The 20,150-nt window shown below is 41.0% G+C and overlaps 1 protein-coding gene across 2 annotated transcripts in view; it reads left to right on the top strand.

The window, feature by feature from the left end:
- The window catches only part of LIMA1 (LIM domain and actin binding 1), a 92,090-nt gene that overhangs the window by 38,579 nt on the left and 33,361 nt on the right, over positions 1-20,150 (top strand). For both annotated transcript variants that reach the window (XM_019960591.2, XM_019960592.2), the window contains exons 3-4: positions 6,738-6,783; positions 16,885-17,349. In XM_019960591.2, coding sequence (XP_019816150.2) covers positions 6,738-6,783; positions 16,885-17,349 — 511 coding nt within the window. The remainder of the gene's footprint in view (positions 1-6,737; positions 6,784-16,884; positions 17,350-20,150) is intronic.

Consider the following 20,150-nt stretch of genomic DNA (forward strand, 5'->3'; position numbering starts at 1 on the left):
CTAGAGAACAGGCTCAATCGTTGTAGCACACCAACTTAGTCTTTCTGAGGCTTGTGAGATCATCTTGGACCAGGGATTGAACCCATGTTTCCTGCATTGGAGACACCCCTAGGGATCAGGGGAGCCCATGACTCATATGAAGGGAATCTAGCCCAGTGGTTTTCAAACTATCCTAATCGAGTTCTTTAGAGGAACTTCAGAGGTCATTTCTGGGAAGACAGGAAGATCTAAAGGGCCATGCATGTGACCTTTCACCCCAGAGGTCCCGCTTTGATCTCTTTAATATGTGAGGTTCTAAAGGAAAGTTATGACCAACCTAGATAGCATATTGAAAAGCAGAGACATTACTTTGCCTACAAAGGTCCATCTAGTTAAGGCTATAGTTTTTCCAGTGGTTATGTATGGATGTGAGAGTTGGACTGTCAAGAAATCTGAGTGCCAAAGAATTGCTGCTTTTGAACTGTGGTGTTGGAGAATACTCTTGAGAGTCCCTTGGACTGCAAGGAGATCCAACCAGTCCATTCTGAAGGAGATCAGTCCTGGGTGTTCTTTGGAAGGAATGATGCTAAAGCTGAAACTCCAGTACTTTGGCCACCTCATGTGAAGAGTTGACTCATTGGAAAAGACTCTGATGCTGGGAGGGATTGGAGGCAGGAGGAGAAGGGGACGACAGAGGATGAGATGGCTGGATGGCATCACCGACTTGATGGATGTGAGTCTGAGTGAACTCCGGGAGTTGGTGATGGACAGGGAGGCCTGGCATGCTGCAATTAATGGGGTCGCAAAGAATCGGACAGGACTGAGCAACTGAACTGAACTGAAGTTATCATTTGAAAAGAGGATTCTCCAGCAAAAAGAACTACTGATCTAGCTAACCTTTGTCCCATTCCTCTGACAAATAAGAAACTTGAAGTGCAGCATTTGTGATGAAAGATCACACCCCAAGATAGTGGCAGAGCTTAATCCAGGACACTTAATCCCCCCACCACCATGCCTCCCCTCCTGTCCCTGCTCCTCCCACTCTTGTTATAACTTTACCCATTCCATAGACCCAAGAAAGAGCAGGTTTATATTTAGTTTTCTGTGACTGTCCTTCCATCATTAAGAAAAACTTTGACCCTCAGATCTCTACTTCATTGCTTCTCTGTACTATTTTAGTGGTGAAATTGTTCCAGAAGAAAATGCATTGCCTAAAACTTGGGAATTTCCATTTTCCTTTTTTTTTTTTTTGGCTCAGTGAGACCTTCCCTCTATTTGAGGGCATACAAGCAAGAGTCATGGCTCAGGAACTCTGTTCTCTGGCCTTAGAAAAGTTTGAGACAGTTATTACTCCCCAGATAATTTTAGCATCCTCCATCAGCTGCCTGCCTCACAGCTGAGCATTAATAAGCAGTTGCAAGATTAAATTCTGTATGTGAAGAGGAGACTGGAGGACAAGAAAATCTAGGAAGGGAAGAGGGATAAGCTTTTAATTATAGAAATCTCATGACAAATATTTTTTCCCTCAGATTGGAATCTTTTAAAATGCCTTTTCCCTCCCCATCAGAGACCTTCACATTTTGTGTCAGAATAATGCTAGTTACTCTGAGCATATTTGAAGAAAATCTAAAGCCTGAGTCCTAATCTAACATTGAATTCAGAAGTATTGTACCTCAATATCTCTTAGTATTCAAAGTGTCAAAATGTAAAAGTACCAAGGACCTTACTTGGAAGAAAACAGTGGTGTGGAACCTTTCTCCCTGAGTTTCCACTGTTTAGCAAGTACTTCATTACAAATAAAGGGTGGTGATATTTGAGTGGGAGTTTCAAAACACAATTCAAGACTGCCATTGGCGTGTACACCTGTATCTTACAGATGCCTCAGTGCTAAAAGAATAGGACTAAAGATGAAGACTATTTTGATCTTTCTTTAAATCTGTGTTTCTATTAAGACAGTAAAAGGAAGGGAACCGCTGAGCTTATTTACCCAACTAACCACGGTGTAAATTGTTCTCCTTGCCTTGGGGAACAATTGACCAAGAATCAACCTGTCTGCTGATTGGGCTCCGTCTTTCATATATTGTATTATATTGCTGTAATATACTGTAGATCATTACCCAAGGAGTGTGGAAACACAAGTTCAAGGCCAACTTTTAGTTCCTTTCTAGCTCTAATCTGCTGTGTTTCTGCATTTCTATTTTTAGGGACTCTCAGATACATTTCACTTTTCACTTTCAGATACATTAGTACAAGTGGGGAAAAAAAATACACAGGGCCATTCACCAAAGCACTATTTGTAATGATAGATAACTGTAAACAATCCAGATGTCCATTAAAAGGACTATGGGTTAATAAATTATAATGGAAGAGGAATGCCAGGGTTACCAAAGACTTCTGTGTTGCTTAGAAAAGTTATCTAAAACATACTGAAGAGATGTTTGTTAGCCTTCATCTTAGATGGCCTTTTGCCACTTTTTCCCACATTTTTTCTTCCCTTAGTTTCTCTGGAAGTCTCTTGTTTTTTCTCCTACCTCTGTTCCTTCTCTGTTCTCTAACAGAGAATGAGAACCTCTTCTTCATGTTCTGACTGCTAATTGTTAACGTCTCCAGGACTGAGTTCTGAGCCTTTTCTTACATTGCACATTCTTCATAGATGATATCATAGAGTTACACAGCTTTCATACCATCTGTGGACAGACAAGTCCTAAATTTATGTTGTTCATTTAGATCTCTCTTTCCAGCTCTAGAACATGTATCAAATCACTGTTACCACCAAAGGGATGTTTTGGTTAGCATGGCTAACATGGAACTCTTCATCCTCCCCGTCCCCAACTTTGCTCCTCCATCCATTGACTCAGCTGTTGAAAACCTGGGGATCATTCTTGACTTGTTGTTCCTCATTACCAATCCTGTTGATTCGACTTCTGAAATATACCTCAAGTCTATTCACTTTATCTCCAGTGCTACCTCCCTGGACCTTCCTGCATCGTCTGTCACCATTGCCACCTCTATCCTGCACCCCGACTCCAGTCCATTCTCCACACAGCATCCAGTGCTCTTTTAAAAACATAGCTTGGGGACTTTCTTAGTTGTTCAGAGGTTGTTCTTGCACTCTCCAGCAGGGGGCATAGATTCAATCCCTAGTTGGGGAACTAAGAGTCCACGTGCTACTCGGCATACCCAAAAAATAAAATAAAAACATAGCTTGGATTAATGACCATTCATTGTACCATTGACCATTCATTCATTGTACCTAAGATTACATTCAAAATTCTTAGAATAGCCTGCAAAGCCCTTGATGCCTGGCATCGTCTCCTGACCTCTGCCTTTCTCAATGTGCTTCAGCAACATTGGAGTTCTTTGTGTATCTTATACATGGGAGACACTGTCTTGCCTTAGGGACTTTGTGTGTGCTCTTTTTCTTTGCCTGGAATGCTTTTCTTGCTTTGTTTTGCCTGGCTGACTCCTGATCAAACTGCAGATTTCAGCCTAAAGGTCATTTCCTCAGCAAGGCTTTTCTTCACACACACACACACACACACACACACACACACACACACTGCCCCACCCTACCCCACACCCGCCTTCTGAATTCAGTTCCTTTGTTAGGTTGTTTAATAGTACTCTGTCCTTCTTTGAAAGATTTATCCCTATAGTATGTGTTTAATATTTAAACTATAAGTTGTCTGAGAGCAGGAACTATGCCTTTTTTGGTTATTTCTTTCACTACTTTTTCTCTAGTGCTTAGAACATACTTTTTTTTTTTTAATTTTTTCACTAGTGCCACTTGGCTTGCGGAGGCTTGCGGAATCTTAGTTTCCCAGTCAGGGATTGAACCAAGGCCATGGCAGTGAAAGCACCAAGTCCTAACCATTGGGCCACAAGGGTCCCCGGTGGCTCAGATGGTAAAGAATCTGCCTGCAATGCAGGAGATCCAGGTTCAATCCCTGGGTCAGGAAAATGCCCTGGAGAAGGGAATGGCAACCCACTCCAGTATTCTTGCCTGGGGAAAGCCCATGGACAGGGGACCCTGGTGGACTACAGTCATGGGGTCAAAAAGACTGAGTGGCTAACACTTTCACTGTTTCTTGAATGAAAACTCAAGCTGTTCTAAAATGGAGAAAAGTAGATGCAGTATAGTATGTACAATATTATTTGTTAAATATGTTTCAAATGCAGTATTATTTTAAATTTTTATATATTTTAGATGTTAATCTCTTATCAGATATATGATTTTCAAATATTTTCTGGCATTTCATGGTTTACCTTATTGAAAAAACTGTCTTTTCCCTGTTAGATGGTCTTGGCACCCTTGTCAAAACCCTTTGACCATATATGTGAGGTTTCGTTTCTGGGCTCTGTATTCCATTCCATTGATCTTATATCACTGTCTTTATGCTGTTACCAGATTCGATTTTTTAAATATTTTTGGTAATATATACATAAAGTATAGTTTACCATTTAAACAATTTTAAGTATACATTTCAGTGGCATTAAAGTCCATTCACACTGTGCAACCATGCTTTTGTTCTTTATATAGCTGTGTAGTATTCCATTGCATGAATACATTATAATTTATTTACCAGTCTGCTGCTAATGGACATTCAGGTTGTTCTCAGTCATTTGCTATTACATTTAGTGTGGTGGCAAATAATCTAATGTAAAAGTTATTTTTGCTTATGTGAGTGTACCTATAAGATAAATTCTGGAAACAGAATTGGCAAATTGTAACATTTATGCTTTTGTAGTTTTTGTAAAATTGACAAAATGCTTTCCCTAGAGGTTTTATTTATTTACCCTCTGTATATTGGGCTTTTTTTTCCTTAAAAAAAAATGTTTTTTCCTACTTAGATAAGAAATGTTCTTAGTGTTGTTTGAATTTTTATTTTGAGGCTAAACATTCTTATTTTTTGTTTGAGTCACTTGATATTTTCTGTGAACTCTGTGTTTATGTTTATGCCCATTTTTCTATTAAGTTGCTTTTGTTGGTTTCTTACTGATTTGTAAGAGTTCTTTGTATTTTAGAGAAATTAGCCTTTTGTCTGTAATGTGTTTCAAATATCTCTGTAGCTTGTAATTTGACTTACAGCAGTTCTAATCCCATTTTTTTCCATAAGCTGTGGTCAGTGAAATCCCAATTGTTTTTGGAAGTTCTTTCACCCTACGCTTTAAGAAAACTCTGCTCAGTTTCAGAGTATTACTCAGTCTAGTGAATGAGACACTGCTACCTGATTGTTAAACTTTAAGTGGTAGTAAGAACTGGAAGAGACCTTAGAAATCCTCTCACAATCACTTAATTTTGTGGATGAGGCCCAAACAAGTTATATAACCCAGGTTACGTAGTAGGAAAGCAGTGATGTTAAATCTAGAAGTTTCCTCTGGCTTCCATTTTGGATGAGGTTGTTCTATTTAACACACACACTGAGGAAGTTCTGAGCTTGTGAAGGTATTTATGAGCTGAAAGTTAGTATTGGTTAGGGAATGGGCCCTTTCCCATATTGTTCTTTATCTTCTTGTCTCATCTCCTTTTCCCTGCCCAAATGCCTTGTAAATTCTGAAAGTCTGCCTTAAGACAGGAACAAGTGACCCATTGACCAAGCCCTTTTCTAGGGTTGGGGTTAGGTTGGTGAGTTCAAGACCTGCAGGCCCAAGGAATCAAATCAGTAAGTTCTAGGCACGCAGGCCTCACCTGGTGGGATTCTTCTAGTGATAGTGCTGCCTTCAGTGTTTGACTCAGAGGCTCTGAGAAAGCCCCATTAAGACAGTTCAGAGTGGTCTGGAGGTTTGTTGTGGCCTGGACGTCCCAAGCCTTTTTTGCTTTCAAATGGAGGAAACCGGATCACCTCTGAAAAGCCCTGGGACTTCAGTTGTTCCTCAGGAATCTCCTGAGCAAATAGTAAAAATGATAAAATGATTGAAAGTAAAAATTAAAGGAATAAAATTATAGAAGCCTGTTTATCAACTCTAAGATGCCATCGACTGTAGGCTGGGCCATTATTTTATGCATCACTAAAGGAAAAATACTGTTAATTAAAAGAACTAATGCTTGCTTAGCATAGAAACTTTTCTCACAAATCACTCTTACACATATATTTTAAAAAAGGAAAACAATTTTTCTTTCAATGGCAAATCGAAGTGTAGTCTCATTAAAGACATTTCAGTGGCATTTAAAGGATGTATAATACCTTCAAATATATTTAACTGAGCAAAAGCGACAGTACCAATAGCTTAGGCTAAATTTACACATGTACAGGCCGTATGACTACTTCTTGATCATTTGGCCGACAAGAATTGTAAGATTTTAGAGGCATTAATGAATGGGGAAAGTGCAACCTAGGGTTAATGTAATACTGTACCCTTTGACTAATTCCAAAGCATTTATATACATGGCTTTTTATACATCATTTATTCTTCCCAGCATTATAGTAGATCGTTTTCTAGGTAAGGAAACTGAGGCTTAGAGAGGTTGACTTGCCCCAGATTACATTAAGTAATGAAACTGAGACTTAAAAACCCAGGCTTTCTGCTGTCTCCATTTTCCCAGCGTTTGACCTCGTTGTCTTGCCTCTTTCTCTTAGAGCAGTTGACTGCAACAGTGCAGGAAGTGAGGGCTGCCCCGATTCTCTGCTTTTGATAGAGGTGACTGATGATAATCCTTGGCAGAGATAGGTGTGCAGAAGTGGTTTTCTTGAAGTTTGAAAGTGTAAAAATTTAAGTTTAATTTGAGGATATTCTCTTTTCTCCCCCTCTTCTCTAAGGTACCAGAAAGCAGCGGAAGAAGCAAACATGGAAAAGAAAAGAAGTGTAAGTATTTGGAAGCCCTGCGACACGTGGAACTTCGTGGTCGCAGCTCATGTGGCCCAGCCCCCTGCAGCCTCCGCGGGACTGTGGGCTCTGCGTCAGCTGAGCCGGGCCTTTGTGCCGGCTGGTCTCATTGCTGAACCATTTGCTCAGGAGAACTTGGCTCAGGTGCAGAGAATCTTATTTTTTCCCTGAGGTTCTCCTTTGAGCCACTTTTTCTTTCCTGAGTTGAGTGAAAGACAGAAGGCCAAGTACTTTGCTTGTGGTTATAAAATGGCTTACTGCTTCTGCTCAAATCAGGAGACAGGGCTTCCTAGGCTGTTTCTTTTTTTCCAAATCAAACAACCCGAAAGTCTCTCTGCATTTAAATGGTAGCAGCTGTGCAGCTGTTGTCGTTCCCCTGGGTTCTTTGTTTAAAGCAAACTTCTTGACCCAGTCTAGTTAGCAAATTTCTTAGCAGCAGGATCCACCAAAGGCCAAAACCTCAGAACCAGCTCTCGGCTCTACCCATTTTGTACTTTCCCGCTGGCTAACTTCCAGTTTGGCTGGGTAGTGTATTTCTTTTGAAATCTTACTTGATTTCTTCATATGAGGGGAAAAGCCTCACATATTTGGGCAAGAATTCTTCATTTGTCTGGCATTACAAAAATATCCTCCTGGCAGTTTTCAGCACCTAACCTATTTAAGTGAGTGCAAAGCATGCCTCTGTCACTTTGTCTTCTCTAAGGGGGCAGTGCTGACTGGGTCTTTGACAATTTTCCTGTAATTCGAGAATGGAGCCCTTCTGGTGCACTGTAAGAAAACTTACCATCACTTCACTCAACTGCTGGTTTTCTTTTCTTTCCTACTCTCTCTCTCGCTTGTTATTTTTCCCCTTTCTCTTTTCTTCATTCCTTTTTTCCTTTCACTCATTCATTTTAGCAAGTATTCAGAGTGCCCACTGTATGCCAAGCACTGCGTTAGGCACTAATACAGACTACATCTCTGCCCCCATGGAGTTTATATTCTGGTGGGAGAGACAGACCATAAAGATGTAGCAGGTATAAAACAAAATGAAGCAGGTAAGAGGGATGAGTATAGTGGTCAAGGAGGCATTTGAGCAGAGGTCTGAGGACAGGAGCTTGGGAGAAAAATAATTCAGGCAGAAGATAAGAGCACATGAACATGCCTCGAGGCAAGAACATCCTAAATGTATTTGAGGAACAGGAAGGGAAATGTCATGTCCAGTTGTTGTGAGGACATGGACCTTAATTCTGATTAAATGGGGTCCTTTGAAGGGTTTGTGCAAAGGATTAATGTGATCTGACTGAAATTTTAAAAAGAGGAGGAAGAGACTAGAGGAACAGTAGCAAAAGCGTGAAGACCAATTATAAGACAGTTGCAGTGATTTAGGCAAAAGATGATAATGGATTGGACTGGAGTCATAGCTATATGGGCTTCCCACATGACTCAGTGGGTAAAGAATCCACCTGCAATGCAGGAGACATAAAAGATGTGGGTTCAGTCCCTGAGTCAGGAAGATCCCCTGGAGGAGGGCATGGCAACTCACTGCAGTATTTTTGCCTGGAGAATCCCAAGGACAGAAGAGCCTGGCAGGCCACAGTTCATGGATTGCAGAGTCAGACACAACTGAAGTGACTGAGCATAGCACAGCACACAGGAGCTCTACAGGCGATGAGAAGTAGTCAGGATTTATACTGAAGGTAGAAAGGAAGAATTGCAACAATGCATCTGGCCCAAACACCAGGAAAAATGCCATTGAGATCAGGAAGGTGGCAGTAAAAACAAGTTTAGAGAAGGGAAAATATTTGTTAGAAGCTTAGCTTTGGACATGTTAAATGTAATTCTTTATTAAGACTTCCAAGTATCGATGTCAAATAGGAGCTTGGATGTACAAATCTGGAATTGGAAGAGATCCAGCCTGGAGATGAGATCTGTGTGTATCAAAGTATCAGTGGTTTGTAAAGATAAGAAATGGATGAGATCACCTGGGGATTGAGTGTAGCTAGAAAAGAGGTCTGGGTACTGAGCTCAGGGGCACCTTGCCATTTAAAGGTTGGAGAGAGAAGGAAGAACCAGCAAAAGAGACTTAAGAAGGAGCAGCTGGTGAGATGCAGTGGAAAAAAGAGAATGGAGTACCAGATGTCCAGTGAAGAAAGTGTTTTCAAAAGGCAAATTATCGAGTCAAACGCACAGATAGGCTAAGAATTGACAATCAGATTTGGCAACATGAAGATCATTGGTCACTTTGTGCTGTTTGGTAGTGATGGGCTAAAGGCCTGATTGAACTAGGTTGTCTAATCAAGACAGTCAGATAACAAAAGTTGATACCACAAGTGGAGATAAACATTTATGGAACATCTTTTATGTGTCCCGAAAGCACTAAGAGGAATAGGATGTGGTCCCCGCCTTCAAGGAACTGCTTAGAGTTTAGAAAGTAGGATTTATTTTATTTATTTTTAAAATCAGATAGCATTCTCTTTTTAAAAATCTTTATTTATTTTATTTCTTGCTGCACTGGGTCTTTGTTGCAGCGTGCAGGCTTTTCTCTAATTGCAGCAAGTGGGGGCTACTCTGTATTTGGAGTACTTAGGCTACTCATTGTAGCGCCTTCTCTTGTTGCAAGGCACAGGCTCTAGGCATATGGACTTCAGTAATTGTGGCTCTCAGGCTTAGTTGCTCCACGGCGTGTGGAATCTTCCTGGACCAGGGATCGAACCTGTGTCCCCTGCATTGGCAGTTGGACTTCCAACCACTGGACCACCAAGGAGTCCCAGAAAGTAGAATTTAGAATCTCAGTGTGGTAAGTACCATATTAAAGAAATATGCAAGGTGCCGGGGGAGAATTTAGGAAGGACTCATAACCTGGACTATGTCATGTCCAGGGAGACGTCCCAAAAGAAGTGGTGTCTGACTGAGCCTGAAGGATGACTAGGAATTAGCTAAATAAAGGGGGCAAAGGAGTGGTAGAGGAAGCAGCAGGTGCCCAGTGTGGAGGCATAAGAGAACAGGCGCATCTGACAGTAGAAAAGATAGCTGTCCCATTCACCGAGATGGAAAATTCAGAAAAAGAGTGAGGAGTAAAGGGAGGAGAGGGGAGACTTCAGCTTTAGACAAGGATGAGTTTAAGATATCTGTAGGATTTCCAGGTAGAACTGATAGGTAAGGAGAGCTATCTGGCTCGAGTTATAGGGTGTGGATCATCCATCTAGGTGGGTGAAAGACATCATCTATAGAAAAATATGTAAAGCGACTAAAGAGGATGACCTAAAAAGGCAGAATCTTGAGGGACCCCACTATATAAGGGAGGAACTAAGGAAGAGAAACTTGTTTAAAAAGAAAAACCTGAAGAATGTCTAGAAAAAAATGGAAAGAAATCTAGGAAAAAGGGATGTCACGGAAACTATATAAGGAAGGAAATTTTTAAAAGGGGGGAGCAGTCAATAACATCAGATGCTATAGAGAGATCAAATAAAACAAAGGAGAAGTGTCTATTGTAATGGGCAGTTGAGGTAAAAGGGTGTGAGCAGATGATTAAAGAAGAAACAATAAACCGAAAAAAAAATGCTTTTACCTCACCAATAATCAATGAGATATAAATTTAAATAACTGTGAGATATAAATTGTAACCCAAACAGTAGACAGATTTTTTAATTGGTGAAGTCTACTAGGCAATGCCTATTAAAATTTTGGATATGTTTAATACCCATTGATCCTGCAATTGTGCTTGTAGGAATGATCATTGAGAAACACAAGTGAAATAAAATAAATGTAAAATGATATTTATTGCAGGATTCTTTGTAATACTGAAATGTTTAAAATTAGATATTCATCAGTGGGGAAATAGTAAATCATGGTATCTACATCCATTATAATAATATAGCATATGTTATGTATGATATCATATGGTTAAGATTTTATGTAACATGGAAAGGTATCAAAAGCACATTAAATGATTAAAGGACTTATGTGCAGAATAGTAAGTATAGTATGATTTTGTAGGAAAAAAAAGATACTGTATAAAAATAAGGGAAAAGTTGAGAGCATGCGCAGCAAACTGTTGACAATGGATGTCTTGGTTAGGAGGAGCAGAGGAGTCAAATAGAGAAACTTGAAGCATATATTCAAGGCGTATATATTCCTATACTGACTATGACTCCCCCCCCACAATTAGTTTTTAAAAATACTTTTGTAATTGAGAAAAGTAATAAATTAAAAATAAGATAATGAAATGAAAATTGTAAAGAAGTAATTGGTGATCCTGATTTGTGCTAATTCAGAAGTGTTTTGGTAGTAGAATTAGAAGGAATGGAAAGTAGTCAGGTAGGAACAGCAACTACACAAGACTGTGCTTTCAAGACCCTTAACTGTGAAATGTGGGAGACAGCACTAGCTGGAAGAAAACAACATTGAAGATTGGTTGCTTTTTTTTTAACAAAAATGTTTTATTTTGAAATAATTTTGGATTTATAGTTAGCATTATTAACTTAGTACAGAGAGCTCCCATAAAGCTCAGCCTACCTTTCCCTAATGCTAGCATATTCTATAACTATGGTACATTTATGAAAACTAAGAAATTAACTTCGGTGTAACCCTATAAGTTAAACTAGACTTTATTCAGATCTTACCAGTTTTTCCATAAATGACAGATGGTTGCTTTTAAGATCTACCAGACTTGTAAGTGGTCTAATTTGTCTCCTGAACAACAGGGTGGAATGTATGTATAAATTTATTAGCGACGGCTGTCCAGGTGAAACAATACTTATATTCTTGGAAAGCAAGATAGAGACACATTCAGGAGCAAGTGGGTAAATCTGTTTCTTTAGCAAATGCTGGGATCAGGTTACATGATAGCTTGGATTTCCAGAAATGGAGCCCTTCTTTTCTCTTCCCCTTCCATTTGTATTTAGGACACAGAAACACAGATGATCAATACCACCATTGATTATATTTTCAGTTTCCTTTCAAGCCTGGGATATGCCACATCTTGAAATCTGTGCTGTTTGGACAGTCATCATAATGACTGGCTGCCACTTTTTTGAGTAGCTCTTAGCCTAGAAATGTCTCCCCCTCCTTGGAAGCTGTGCATCCAAGTGGTCTGTACTTCCAGCCTACTGCTGCATCCTACCAGACATCGTCCTGCTTTTAAGATGAAGATTCCCCTGCCAAGATTTCAAACACTAAAGCTCATTTGACCCCACCTCTTCATTTTGCGGGTGGAGTAACAGACCCAAAGAGAGGAAGGGATTTATCCAAGGCCCCTTCCAAGTCAAATGTTCCTGCAGAAAGGACATTGTTGCATGTTCTGAGTGTGCCTGATCCTGTTTTAGGCACCTGGTGATGATCCAGAGGCAGCATCCACAGAGATTCTCAGCCTTGCTGGGTAGGATTCTGGATGTCACTTTGAGAAAGGAGGCTGGGGTTTTCTTGCAACCAGTGGGGCCCTTGAATACTTGTACCCTCCCTGACTTCCCACTGCCTTATTCTAGGAGAATACTTGGTAAAATGTTAAAACCTTGATGCAAATGACATAGACTAAAATTTCACCTTATTACCCCTCCTCCACCACCTGACTCTGAAACAACAGAGACTGTAGAGAGAGTAGAAAGAACAATAAGAGACTGTAACTCCAGTTCAGGATTTGAGAGATGACTGGATACTGTTTGTTGATCATGATTGTGAGGTGTGGCTGGAGGAGTGAGGAGGGCCACCCATTTAATAATAGTCACCACTATTGGTCAATTACAACATACGTGCTTTTGTATAGTTGCATTTATTCTCCACAATAGCCCTGTATGGTAGTTTCCAGAAATTAGGAAACTTGCCCAGGGTCGTTTGGCTGGATGAAGCTGGATTATATAAGCATTATATGCTCATTATAGGAAATACAGATACGATACATAAAAGAGGTAAGTGATGGGGATTTGCTGTATAGCATAGGGAATTATGGGGCTTCCCAGGTGGCGCTAGTGGTAAAGAACCCACCTGCCAATGCAGGAGACATAAGAGACATGGGTTTGATCCCCTGGTTGGGAAGATCCCCTGGAGGAGGGCATGGCAACCAACTCCAGTTTTCTTGCCTGGAGAATCCCATGGACAAAGGAGCCTAGTGGCTACAGTCCATGGGGTCTCAGAGTCAGACACGACTGAAGTAACTTAGCACAGCACGACACATGGGAAATTATATTCAATATCTTGTAATAACCTATAATGGAATATAATCTAAGAAAAAAAAATCCCTGAATCACTTTGCTATATACCTGAACCTAACAACATTGTAAATCAACTATACTTGAATTGAAAAAGAAAATAAAGAAAAGAAAATATATTCTCGTGCTCATGCTCAGCCATGTCCAACTCTTTGCAACGCTATGGACTGTAGTGCGCCAGGCTCCTCTGTCCATTGGATTTCCCAGACAAGAATACTGGAGTGGGTTGCCTGGCCTGTAGCCCACTGTCCAATGATAACCCAGGCTGCTTCCGTCCTGTACTCTTTTCACTGTGCTGCCCAGTCTGCTTTCAATTCTTGCTTTTGCCCTGTGCCTTTTTGCTTCTCTTTCTTTCCCAGAAAGCCTACAGCCACTGCTTCTGCCCCATCTTTTCTTGCCCAAGCTCTAAAGTCCTGGACAACTAACATGACCTGGTGGTGCTGCCAAGAGTGAAGACAGAGTCTGGGGCCTTCAGTGCTATCAGACCTCACAGCCCTGCCCTTCCCCTACTTGTTCCCGCCCTAGCACTTTTGAACTTGCATCCTTAAGAACTCTTTTTATAAAAGAGCACATTCACTCCTCTGTTAAAATGCCCCCCTAAAGGATGTCTTCTACCCAGGTCTTTGTTTGGGATGTTGCTGATACTCCATCACACAAATGCCTTTCTTTCAGGTCATCACAAGTTAAGTGGAAATGACAACTTTCAAACCATTTACAAATCACATCAAAATTATTTGATATTCCATTGAAGCTTTTTTTGTGTGACATTGTATTTATTTTTATTATACAATGAAAGCACATTTATTATAAAAAAAGAAGAAAATATAATCCAAATGCCCATAAATCCATGATCCCCAGAGGCAACCTGTTAACATTGGGATGTCTTTTCTTCCAGACTACTATTCTGTGTTTATATTTATAAATATATGTGTGTATTATAGGCCTGCCCCAGTAGCTTAGCAGTAAAGATTCCACCTGCGATACAGGAAAGGCAGGAGATGTGGGTTTGATACCTGGGTTGGGAAGATCCCCTGGAGGAGAAAATGGCAACCCACTCCAGTATTCTTTGCTGGAAAATTCCATGGACAGAGGAGCCTGCTGGGCTACTGTCCATGGGGTTGCAAAGAGTCTGTCAGACACAGCTGAGTGACTGAGTACAGCACATGTGTATTATAACATGAAATCATGCTGTCATTTTTTTCCCTTCATTTTTTTGGCCTTGCCACATGGCTTGTAGGATCTTAGTTCCCCTGCTTAGTTGCTCAGTTGTGTCTGATTCTTTGTGACCCCATGGACTGTAGCCCACCAGGCTCCTCTGTCCTTGGGGATTCTCCAGGCAAGAATACTGGAGTGGGTTGCCATGCCCTCCTCCAGGGGATCTTCCCAACCAGGGATCAAACCCAGGTCTTCCATATTGCAGGCAGATTCTTTACCGTCTGAGCCACCAGGGAAGCCCCAAAGTGAAAGTCTCTCTGTTGTGTCCAACTCTTTGTGACCCAGGCCAGAATTCTCCAGGCCAGAATTCTCCAGGCCAGAATACTGGAGCGGGTAGCTGTTCCCTTCTCCATGGGATCTTCCCAACCCAGGGATCGAGCCCAGGTCTTCTGCATTGCAGGGGGATTCTTTACCAGCTGAGCCACCAGGGAAGCCCAAGAATACTGGAGTGGGTAGCGCATCCCTTCTCCAGTGGATCTTCCCGACCCAGGAATCGAATAGGGGTCTTATGCATTGCAGGAAGATTTTTTACCAGTTGATCTGCCAGGGAAGTTCCCCTACCAGGGATTGAACCCCGGGCCCATTGCAGTGAAAGCGCCTAACCACTGTATCGTCAGGGAATTCCCCATGCTGTCTTATAAATAGCTATTTCCACTCAAAAGTGTCTTATGAGTATCTTTTCATGTCAATAAATATACTTTAATCACATGTCTCTGAGAAAAGTAGTGTCCAGTTACCAAGGCAAAATGCCACTTTGATTCTCAGGGCTTCTGTTTGAGCAGGGCAGGGCAGGTGAAGTTGGAGACCCAGATGACTCATCCATTGTGTCTCAGGAGGGAGCCCAGAGCTGAGAGAGTTGCTGGCAGTTAAGGTAGCACCAGCTTCCAGACCTGTTTTCGTTTCTTAAGATTTATTTGTTTATTTTATTTTTTGGTTTTTGTGGTGGGCCTGTGTTGCTGCACATGGGCTTTCTCTATTTGCAGCAAGAGGGAGCAACTCTCTAGTGGTGCACACGGTTCTCATTGTGGCAGCTTGTCTTGTGGAGCACAGGTTCTAGGCACTCGGTCTTTAGTAGTTGTGGCGCACGGGCTTCGTTGCTTCGAGGCATGTGGGATCCTCCAGGACCAGGGATTGAACCCGTGTCCCTTGCATTGCAAGGCAGATTCCTAACCACTGGACCACCAGGGAAGCCCCTGGACCTGTTTATGTTTTGTTTTGTTTAACTTTTTATTTTGTAGCGGGGTATAGCTGATTAGCAGGGTTGTGATGGTCTCGGGTGAACAGCAAAGGGACTCAGCCATGCACATGCATGGAGAAGAATGGCAAAAAGAATAGAACCCAATCTGTTTTTTAATTCTCTCTTTTCCAACAAGCAAACTTTTCATGCTGCTTCTATTTCTGACCCATACACGCTTCCCCCAGTGAAGCATATTGTCAGCTAAGATTTAAGCGCAAAAATCAAGCAAAGTTGTTCTTCTCTAAGTTTCTTTTTTCAAGTCTTGGTGTTACTTGAAGTGGCTCTCATCGTGTATTCAGAAGAGTAATAAGGTGAGAGACTTAATTCCCAATATAGCTGCTAATCCTGTTTAATTCCCTAGAGTCTTTCGGTCCTAGTTGGTTTGTCCTTTCTTAGTTGAAAGACCCGTGAGTCACAGACTGCAGGAATGGAGGGCAAGAAGGTATTGGAGTTTGTGCTTTGTTGGAAAGGCGCTGCTGCTTACTTTATTTAGGAGTGCTTTCCAAGTCTGGGACGTTGAATTTTACTTCACCAAGCATGTCTCCTCTAATTATTACAGAGCAACATGGACAATTTCCAGATTGTTTTCAATGTCTTATATGTATCAATTAATTGCAGTTTGACCCAGGCGAAAGGGAATTAATTGTCTTAGATATGTGTCCTTCCATCAAGAGAGGGAGTAGTAGTGGTGTTTCATATGAAGCCTGGCTATTTTGCAACCAAAAGGTCTGGAAAATAGTGAATTTTCTAACAGAATTTATACATGACCAACATGTAGAGAAGAACAGCGGGTGGGGGGTGGGGAAGGATTCAGTTATTATGTAAAAATAAAATTTTTTCATGTAAATTATGTTACATATGATGATATGTCACTTATGCAAATACATGTAAAAGTCTGGTGGCTGCTTTAAATTTCCACAAATAGTTTCAATTCTTGATGCTACTATCCACAATTATTGGTATTGTGTAGTGTAAGCTATACCGCATCTTTGTCTCATTTAAAAGAAAAAACCCAGCAGGATTCACCACGTAATTTTGTGGCATGTAATAATGAAATTTTATTAGTACATATTTACAGGATTTAAAGTAACTGTTAATTTGCTTTTTCTTTCTGTTTTCCCCATTAATCTCTGGGTAAAAAAATCCCTTGTCTCCAATGTAACTATCATTAGATCTGGGCTCTCCTTTCTTCTCATTTTGTCCTTATAAGGCTATCCTGTTTTATCACTTCCTGCTTTAGCTCCTGACTTTTTCTCTCTTCCCCTCTCCCTCTCCTGGGGTGGATGCTTTCTCCATGTGGCAGGGCTGTAACTGTTCACAGCTGTCGGAGACGCCAGTGGAGCAGGAGCAGCTTGGAGTTTTAACTTTCATTTTACAAAGAACAACATGTTTGAAGGTTTCAGCAGGCAAGTTATAACTGGCATTCACTTTTTGTTCTTCTAGAACGCTGAAAATCTCCCCCAGCACTTTAGAAGGGGGAACCTGACTGCGTTAAGGAAGAAGTGGGAGAACCCGGTGCTGGGAGTCGACTCTCTCCCAGACTCAGTGCGAAACAGCAGCGCAGAGGTCAGGCACAGAGGCGACCCTCCTCCCGCTGAAGTGGTGGGCAGCTCTGCCTCTGGGGTCCAGGCTGACCGAGAGGAGCTAGTCCAACCCAGACCTAAGATCAGATCGCCTCCTGAAGCTCCTACTAAGTACCCGCACCCCCGCATCAAGGACAGTGAGCATCTTAAAGACCACTCAACAGAAGATAAAAAGATGGAAAACTGTCTGGGAGAATCCAGACATGAAGTAGCAAAACCCGAAATGAGTGAAAACGCAGAAACTGCAAACAAAATAGAGAAATACAATGTTCCGCTGAACAGGCTGAAGATGATGTTTGAGAAAGGTGAACCAACTCAAACCAAGGTAAGGATCGGGTGGGTTTAAAACTTGAAAAAAGGCCAATTCAAGTAACTAAACAAAGCTTTTTTTCTAGTCTAGATTGTTTGAGTGTGGCGAGTACGTGGTCAGTATGTCTTTTGATTCAAATTAGACGAGTAGTTAATAAAACGTCTCAGATGAATTATTTACAGAAATGCTAAGATTTTTGGGTCTGTGACCCAGTTTCGCATGAAAGTAAGCGCACACTGGGATTCAGGTCGATACCTAGAAAGGAAGAGAGTTTGATGCCGTCTGGGTTATGTGTTTTCCTACGCTTGGCCTTTTAATTTGTCTTCCTGTGCCTTTTGTCATTAGTAGCTTTGGGGGGTGGAATTACTGCTGAATCTCTCTGTGCGTGGACACAGCTGCAGTCTGCGTGTTAAGGCCAGAGTTTAACATTAAGACTGAGGCTTAGTTGTCTTCTTGCTAGCTGAACCCTTTCTCTTCTTAACTTCCTCATCTGTGCCTTCCAACAAATGTTTTCTATCAGCTAAAATCCTATCCCTGGAAAAATCAATGAAAATAGCCAGACTAGCTGTAGCCTTCAGGAGTTTTGACTTGCAAATGCACAGAGTTGCATTTTCCTACAACTGCTAATGAAATTTGATCCTTAGTGTGGAGTGCAGACCAGGTCCCCAGAGGGAATTACTTAGCTAGAAAATGAGTTACATATGCTGGTGACTTATAACACAATCCAGGGGCCGCAGAGCTGGTCAGTTTTTCCAGTTTTCTCATACTTTCCTGCATATCTGGCTTTGTGCATGGGGTTCGTTTGTTACAACAGTCATTCTAATGAAATAAACAGATCTGATGGGGAGCAAAGCCATCATTTACTCTAGATCACATCTAGATGGGAACGTGGACTTTTTTTTTTTTCCAGCTAAATATTTGGTCCAAATGTCTACATTTGTGAAGTAATGGTAGGAAGTGTTTCTTCTGAGGCAAAAATTAGATAACTCATCCTAGAATTCTTCAGTTACGTTTGATGCGATTTAGCCATCCCTTCTCATACCTTGCAGTGCCTGTCGCTTTTCTCCTTAGGAGAGTTCTTTAGTGTTCGGCGATCATCAGTTGAGGATGTAGAAAGAATTTTTAAAGGTTTGCAAAACTAGAACCCTTTTCTCTGCATGGGTTCTAACTCTATTTTAACATAAACCAGTTGGTAAGAGGTAACCACAAAGCAGTTTTATGACTTTTCTTAAACTCTCTTCCCTCTCAATTTTGAGTCCTCTAGGCCTGACAACTCCCCTTTTCACCCTTTATGGTCTTAACTAAAAAAAAAAAAAATTTTTTTTTTTTTTAATTTAAATGGGAAGAAGAATTTTAAATGGAAGGAAAAAATGTCAGAAATCCTAAATAGAGAGGAAGGGGCTTTGTTGTGTGTCAAAGCGCCATTGTAAGTCCTCTCCTCTCAGACCCTGTTAGGGGCAGGACGGCTGATGTCATGGCAGCATGCACAATGTAGATTCAGTGCAGGAGGCTAGTACATGTCAAAACTGGCCTAAGGTTGGAAATGACTGGGACTGCAGCAAACAAAATGCTGATTATGTGTAAAGATCTGGTAAGAGATTTTTTTCTCATAAATGTCTGTTGAAGATGGGTTAGAACAAGCCTATCTTTTTGTGGCTGGTCAGAGTGTAGAAAAAAAATTCTCATATAAAGGAAGATCCTACTAGATCAGGCTGGCATTCAGCCTGATTGCTATTGGGTCTAGGAAGATGGAGGGGTTCTAAGACTGACCAGGCCTTTTGAGGGGGAGCTTTTTAAACTTCCTGCTTAAATAGTCATTTGTCCTTTAATGGACTGCTTAGAGAGTATAAAACACAACTGCCATTGTTTTTGTTTTCTATCTTTTGGCCACACTCGAGTGGGTTATGGGATCTTAGTTCTACGACTGGGATCGAACCTGTGCCCTCTGCAGTGGAAGTGCAGTGTCCTAACCACTGGACCACCAGGGACATCCCTGCCCTTGGTTTTATAGCTGCTTCTAAATAAGCATCATTACCCATGTTAGCAACAGCCTAGATTACTTTAAAAATATTTGTCTAATATCTCAATAAAACTGGTAAAAAAAAGTTTTGTCTACTTTAGATTATGGAATGATTAATCAGTTTGAAACTAGGTTATGGTTATTGCTAACATAACTTCAGCTTTAGTATGGATAAGGCTTTAATCAGGAAGTCACATAATTGGATCTTTGGAAGAAAACTCTGAGAAATATGGTAGAGACACTAAGCAATCTTTTCAGGAGCGAGAGTGAGGAAGTAAGAATGATTACCTCAGAGCTGAAAAATTAGTACTTCTCTGAGACAAGTGAATATATTAGGTACAAATCATGTGAATCTTTGTCTCCATAATTTAGAGAACTGGACTGAATCTCAGCTAACTAGTTGAGCAGGGTCAGGGAGCACATAGATAATGGAAATACGTGATCCAAATCTCTTTATCGCCTAAATCTTTTTTATCAGAGTTATTTACAAGAGGCCAAGTTAATTGCCTGAGTTCCACATTTCTTAGTCTCTCTCACTCCCTTTTATCTGAGATGGTTCTTGTCCACTTTTCTGCCTGATCTCTCCTCTGCAGTCCTTTTTTATTTCTCTGTCCCTTGTGTAGTCTTCTCTCTTTCCAGGACTCCAAAAGATGTATTCCAAAACTAGATTCTCATCTTGAATTCTTAACCCAAGCTTTAGCTCCAATTTTGTGGTTGCCTGCCAGATTGCACACCTCTTTGTGAATAAAACTAAAGCGCTCGATTTCAAGAAAACTAAAAAAGAATCCATTATCTT

The sequence above is a fragment of the Bos indicus genome, chromosome 5 (assembly GCF_029378745.1).
Source record: "Bos indicus isolate NIAB-ARS_2022 breed Sahiwal x Tharparkar chromosome 5, NIAB-ARS_B.indTharparkar_mat_pri_1.0, whole genome shotgun sequence".
Classification (NCBI taxonomy): Eukaryota; Metazoa; Chordata; class Mammalia; order Artiodactyla; family Bovidae; genus Bos; species Bos indicus.